The 6,841-nt window shown below is 38.8% G+C and overlaps 1 protein-coding gene across 1 annotated transcript; it reads left to right on the top strand.

The window, feature by feature from the left end:
- The first annotated feature begins 415 nt into the window (after positions 1–415).
- LOC137271650 (zinc finger MYM-type protein 2-like) lies at positions 416–2,556 on the top strand. The gene is made up of 3 exons (XM_067804083.1): positions 416–1,512; positions 1,751–2,015; positions 2,320–2,556. The coding sequence occupies exons 1-3, from the start codon at positions 416–418 to the stop codon at positions 2,554–2,556; spliced, it is 1,599 nt and encodes a 532-aa protein (XP_067660184.1).
- The last annotated feature ends 4,285 nt before the right edge of the window (positions 2,557–6,841 follow it).

The raw sequence follows: 6,841 nt of genomic DNA, 5'->3' as shown, positions 1-6,841 counted from the left end.
TGGTACGAAACTGGCAGCGAGTGGGGCTTTTCACAAAACGAAAGTCGATTCACCATGTTCCATAAAGGTTGTATGTTTTGCTTTGATTTTATGTGTAGGAGAATGTCCGAAAACTCGTGATTAGTTTCTCACGTGAAGCAGGTTCGAGGCCGTAGACCGAGAACCTGCTTCACGTGCGAAACTAATCGCGAGTTTGAGGACCTTCTCCTACTTAAAACTAAGTTCGACTACTTGTTCGTGCGCATCTAATGTCAATGTTACGATCAAATGCTTGTCATAGTCTGGAAACGTTTGTACACGTCGTCAAAACGCAGCTTAACAGGACGAAAACTATGGGAGTGTTAATCTCGCGAAAACTGATAACGGCACGTGGATCATTCAGTTTTGCTTGAAGTCATAGTTTGTTGGGTTCATAATGGAAACCTCTGATTCAGATATGGAGATTTTTATTACGCAAAACATTTTTTCTCAAACTTCAGAAGTTGTAATCAATTCAGACTTTGAAGATTTACTTAATACCACTATTTCAGAACCAAAGGACACCCCAAGTTTTGATATAGGTGTTGACGACATTTCCTCAGGTTCAGATGATTTTTTGTTTGAAGCAAGTCAGGCTATTGAGGAAAGAATATATGATAATGAATTCAATTTGTCTAACAAACGTAAACCACCTGGGCCCCTTCTACAAAAGCAACTGCAGCCATTTGTTCCGGAAGCCGTTACTGCTGAAAATAGATGCCGTTTTGCGGAACCTTTGACAGATTCTGACTTCAGTAAGTTGTGCAATTCATCTTATTCTAGAAATACTGAAAACAAAAGTATGTGGGCTGTGAGACTCTATCAGGCGTGGGTAGATGAGAGGAAAACAAGAGAAGGTCCTAGTGGTTGTGACTTAAATTCAAACATTTTGGAATTAGCTGTGAATGAAGGTGAATTGAACAAAACATTAATGTACTTTGTGACGGAGGTCAGGAATCGGAAGGGTGAAGAATATCGGGGCAATACACTGTATGAGGTTATTGCCTCACTTCAATACTTTATTCGTCGGAATGGAATTCAAATAAACTTTTACGAATCTCCCTTATTCTCCGGACTTGGGACTGTTTTGGACGCCAAAATGAAATCTCTAGCGCGACAGGGAATTGGGATTGATAAGAGACCGGCAGCTGTAATAACTGTTGAACAGGAAGACGTGTTGTGGAAAAGGGGAATTTTAGGTGAGGACACCCCTCAAAAACTCATAGACACTCTGGTATATCTGATTGGTTTGAACTGCGCTTTAAGAGCTGGGGATGAACACAGGAATCTAAGGGCGGGACCGAATTCACAGTTCTACCTGACCAATATGGAAAATGGGTGTAAAACTCTTAGGTACACTGAGGATGTTTCCAAAACCAACAGAGGGGGATTAAAACACAGGCGCATGGAAAAGAAATCAATAAGCATATCCGTCAACAGAGAGCGACCTGAGAGATACCTAGTACGTCTCTACGAAAAGTACATGTCACTTCGGTGAGTAAGAAATAGTTTTACTATGCTGGATGTGAATATTTTAGTTTTAGGTCTCGCTTTCACTCCTAATAATTGGTATACACAGAAAGGCATGATATGTGTGACTCAGAAATTATAGTATTACTTTTGTCACGGTTTATAATATTGGAAATACTGTTACAATGCACTGACATTATTGTAAATTGTCACTGAATGGGCAAGATGGTATCAATATTACAAATTCCTTTTTCTTCTTTAGGCCAAGAGATGGCAAGTGTTCTGATTTCTACCTCCGACCACTCAGGTTTGTGAAAGATGACACATGGTATGCTGACTGTCCTATTGGTAAACATCCTTTGAGAGGAACAGTCGGTCGAATATGCAAACTTGCTGGGTTTGCGGGATTCTACTCCAACCACTCTCTTAGAGCAACAACAACTACACGTCTCTACGACGCCGGTGTGGACGAACAGCTTATTGCAGAAAGGACGGGGCATAAATCTGTAGCCATTAGGAGTTACAAGGTGTGTATACAGTTATTCTTTATCATAAACTCGTCCCCAAACGACGTTTGACATGAATAGTTTTTTGGGCGAAACATAATGTAACTACCTTAAAATATAGTTTGTCGACTCAAATGTTCCACATTTCAACTTTTTGGGCCACGTCCTTCTGAATATTAATTTGTAAACTGCTATTCGTCTGGCTAAGATTATGTTGTTTAACCTGTGGCCTAAATTTCACATAGCAGACTTAGTCTATACTACATTTACCAGAAGATCAGGATAATATGCTGCTGTGAATAATGTTAACATTTTCACAACGCAGAGAACATCATCGGAGATGGAGGCCCGGGTTGATGACATAATACAGAGGAAACGACGATCTGTCACAGCAGCAGCTACAGTCACATCCACGACATCGTCGCCCACGTTCTCAGTCTGTGCCGCACCAGCCACCATTGAACCTGCCACTGAACATGCCACTGTAGGCCAAGATGGAACTTCTCCGCGAGATCTTCAACTAGTTTTGAAAGATGGTGTGACACTGTCTCTTAAATTTTGAATGAAAATGTAATGTTATTTGTGTTCTTATTGATATGTTATTTTTCCGAACTACTGTCATAATGTTTGCTTTTAACAACCAACTGAATGAAGAATTGTTGAAAACGGTTAGATACCATTTTCAACCAACCAACCAAAAGTTTGTTACTGAATGACGTCATGCTGTCTCCACCTGCTGTATTTCTGCGATCAGTTTTGATGATATGAGAACGTTGCATACTATGGATCAGAGACAGCTAGACGTACTATGAGAGTGTGCATATGACTATGAGAGAGTAGACTTTAGTTTCAAACTACGGGAACCTTAGTTTGTGTAAATAATGGCTTTTGCAGTGAACATGAACATTTACCCTTTTGCGACTAACATTCATATAACTTAGTTTTAAAGATTTATAAAACTAGAAGAAAGTAAAGTTACACACCTGGGTGAACTTAGTAGATATCCGTCCAGTGATTTGTGACTTATCTGCATTACATACCTATTCTAGATATCACAGATAATCACCTTCACAGATAAAACTTACGATAACGCTCTTATTGTTAACCTGAGATTATGTCATTGAGTTTGACCAAGGCATCGATGGTCAGTTGCGAGTATGCCACGAATGTGCATATGGCGTAATTTGACCATGGAATATAACCATACAATACAGAAAACGTTCTACACTGGTCCCGGATTATGTCCGGTGTTTAATCAGTGACCCTTGGCAGTTGTAACATGGAGGCGAGTCTGTATTATTTCCAACTTTTGAAAAGCACACCATGTCATAAAACATTACCAATGGTAAAATGTTAAAAACATAATGGTCCAGTTTTTCCATGTTAATAGTAGCATGGGATAGCCGTGTCAGATAATCTTCTCCTCCGCGAGGAAAATCATCGCCTGGGTTTGAGAGCTGCCGCACTGTTATAAAAGAAGCGCGCATAGGTGAAAACAAGTGCAATGACATGGTTCTCATAAGTAATTTTTGTTTATGATTCATTTGCAAGTCATCTGATAGAATGTAGAGCGGCGGTTTTGCTTTCAATTTCTTTAGTGTCAAATTTCGTACAACTATTTAATTATTGTTTATTTCAGGATATTATTTTTGTTGACTGTGCAATTTTAGCAATATTAGAGGTAGGCCAGAAATGTAAACCAGCATTTAAAAGAAAGTGAACGCCCTTATTAATGATCATTACATTGCTATTCTACGTTAAACTTTATCTTACAGGACATCTCTTTACTATGTGTCATCATGGCACTACCTCCAGGTTGATATGGGGTAGCACAGTGGTAAAAGCGTCCGCTCGTCACGCCGAAGGCTCCTGTTCGATTCCCCTCATGAGTACAATATGTGAAACCCATTTGTGGTGTTGCTGGAATATTGCTAAAAGGGATTGAAACACATATTCACTTTAACGTATTTGTCATAGATTCTGTATTGGTGTTTAGGAATGTTTATTTTAATACTGATTAATATACCATGACTTTGTGGTACTATTATAGAATGTACGAACGCCCACTAGGATGATGTGTAGAATGTGTCCTTTACCTGACTATTACATTACGTTGTGCTGAATGTACAACGAATCTACATGTGACGGTTATGTACTTTGAAAGCTGATTGCATTGTGAACATGTTGTAGTAATTGTAACTTACTCTATTATTGACTGGATATGAAAAATATTGGTTCAGTGGCTGTGTAATAAACACTTCGTTTATTTACTCAGGTGTTGTGTGTGGGTTGGTATTGTCAGTGTATTGCCGGGCGAACTGCTTTCCCCGATTTCTGGCTGACTGTACACATATTAGCTAATGATCGATGATTTGGGGATTGGAAAGAGTTCAGCCCATACACCCCTCTTTTTATATAAAATATTTCCACTTTCCCAGTCGTAATATTCCAACACTGAAATAAGTGCATTGATTCTTTTTTATACCTGTTCCAGTTTTTTTTAATTTATATTTAAGGTGAGGTGTACATGTCAGTTTGTAATTTTTGGTTTTGATTGGGGTGGGGGTACGGGCGCACCTCTTACCTGGGGGTCTATTGTGCTCTTCCCAACATAATGTCGAAACAATGTCGGTTGCTGAAAATCTAACTGAAGTTATAGCTTGTACTTTGTCAGGTCTTTTCCGAAACAGACTATACGTTAATCTCTTATCGGTTAAAGGATGATAGTGAATCAGTGAGTGTGTGTGTATCAAGAGCAAAGGCGTCTGGCAAAACAAGGACTCACGACATTACAACCCTGTCCCAATATTTATACTGATTCCCGTACCCAACTTACTCTACACCTCCCCGTTGTGTATCAATTAACTCTACTGAAGCTTATGGTCATACCATGTCCCACTGCCCTGAACATATCCTTGGTCCCAAAGCATTACCGGATATAATCTAATAAATACTCTGAAAGTGTGATAACTTTTACACAACCATCCTAAATACCATAAGCTAAGTAATATAAAATGAACCATCTGTGATCCTGGTATCACGATGTTTATAGCGATCGTGGTAAACTAAAGAAATAAACAAGTACCTGTGGGTTATTTATGAAATTGTTAAAGCCAGAACAGTGTGTCACATCACTGTTAACAAGATCCCAACGTAGTGTAATGAGTAAGGTTCGTTGTGGCATGCTGTCGCATAAGATGGAACTAGTCAAGTATACCCGCCTGAATATGCCTTTAGAAGATAGGAATTGTGAATTTTGTTGCAGCAGTTCCGCTGAAGATGAAGTACACTTCTCGCCGACTGCAACCTATATTCAGATATTAGATATAATTTATGGCACCATTTATCTCATATTATGGATTCCTCTTTTTCAGAAATGTCTTCAAAACTCAATCTATATTTGTATAACGTAGTGGAGGTTTTTGAAACCTTTGCCGCAGTAATTGCACAAATGTATAATAGGCGAACACACACGCTTAAAAGATTGTCAGTCTGTACATGTGTATATTAGTATTTTAATGATTTAGTCTTGTATTAACAAGTTCAACATTTTATGTGGATTCTAAGAAATCATCGTGTCTCACAGGCCGTAGAGGCGGGTGGTCTACATTTTTATTGTGAATTTTATGAGATTTGAACATAATAGTTGAGTGCCACGGGACTCATTAAGAAACTGTTTTTTTCTCTCTATTTATCTGTGATTTTGACAGTGAGAAACATTTTTGGAACGCACAACTTATGAAGAAACAGATTACATATGTTTCTCTCCGAGTGGAATTCAATGTTTAAACCACAGATTTGGATATTGTAAGCATAGCTTCAAAAACATTGTGAACATTGTCTTTTTTATTGTACAAAGGATAACATTCTACACTTTTGTGAACGACCATTCATACACGTGCATCATCAATGCTTTGGTAAACTAAACTGGACATTTCTGCGGAGATAGCGCATCAAGGTGCACGGTAACAACTTTTGTCGTTAGTTTTATCAATAAATGCGATTATCTGTAGTAACCAGAACTGGTTTAAAATACAGACGACAGTCACAAATCACTCTTTGGGTGTCAAAGAAACTGATTGTTTATTCAGTCAGTCGTAGCTTTGTGTTGTGGATTGGTTGTGCATATTAGTATCCTGGCTCGTATTACAGATAAACGCTGTCAACTTTCAATCGGAAGTTGACCGTTGTCAACTACAGTTTTCCCTGTAGACAGTCGATCCAAGAAGAGAGTGAGTCCCAAACTTTATATAATTTTCATATTTTCCAAGTTGTAAAACTTTATGAAATCGACCTGAGTAGCTGAATGGTCGTGGATTATAACCATGCTTCAAACAAAGGTCCAACCTCCTGTTGATAAATCAGGCGACACCAACTACCCGTACAGTTCCTTTCTAACAACCCGTACAGTTGATTACTGTACATGAGCAACTACCATCGGTTGGTATAGCTATTGTGTTTTTTTAGTATCTCAGTTTGTGTGTATTGACAGATGCTAAAATGTTGACGCATTGGCTACAAAACCTCATTTAGCATACAACATACAATACATAAACTGTTTTCCATTGATGATGGTGTAAATACGTCGAAAGTGTTTGAGGGTAGCTCGGAGTAACTACGGATGTAATGTTATTTCCTGCTTTGGTACTGGAGATGGAAAGTGGAATACTATATATGTCGAAAATCAGGTGCAGTGGTCACTTCTATCCAGACATGGACGCGAAAGGTGATATCATACCGGGAAGGCAGTAGGGACTAGACATGTTGTTGGGTGGATTTACCTGGATAGTAGCTGGCTGAATACCCCATAAAACCTCAGTCGAAGAAAAGCTGGGCAAACGAGAATT

The sequence above is a fragment of the Haliotis asinina genome, chromosome 2 (assembly GCF_037392515.1).
Source record: "Haliotis asinina isolate JCU_RB_2024 chromosome 2, JCU_Hal_asi_v2, whole genome shotgun sequence".
Lineage (NCBI taxonomy): Eukaryota > Metazoa > Mollusca > Gastropoda > Lepetellida > Haliotidae > Haliotis > Haliotis asinina.
The sequence above is the reverse complement of the archived record's forward strand: the minus strand, read 5'-3'. Positions and strand labels throughout refer to the sequence as shown.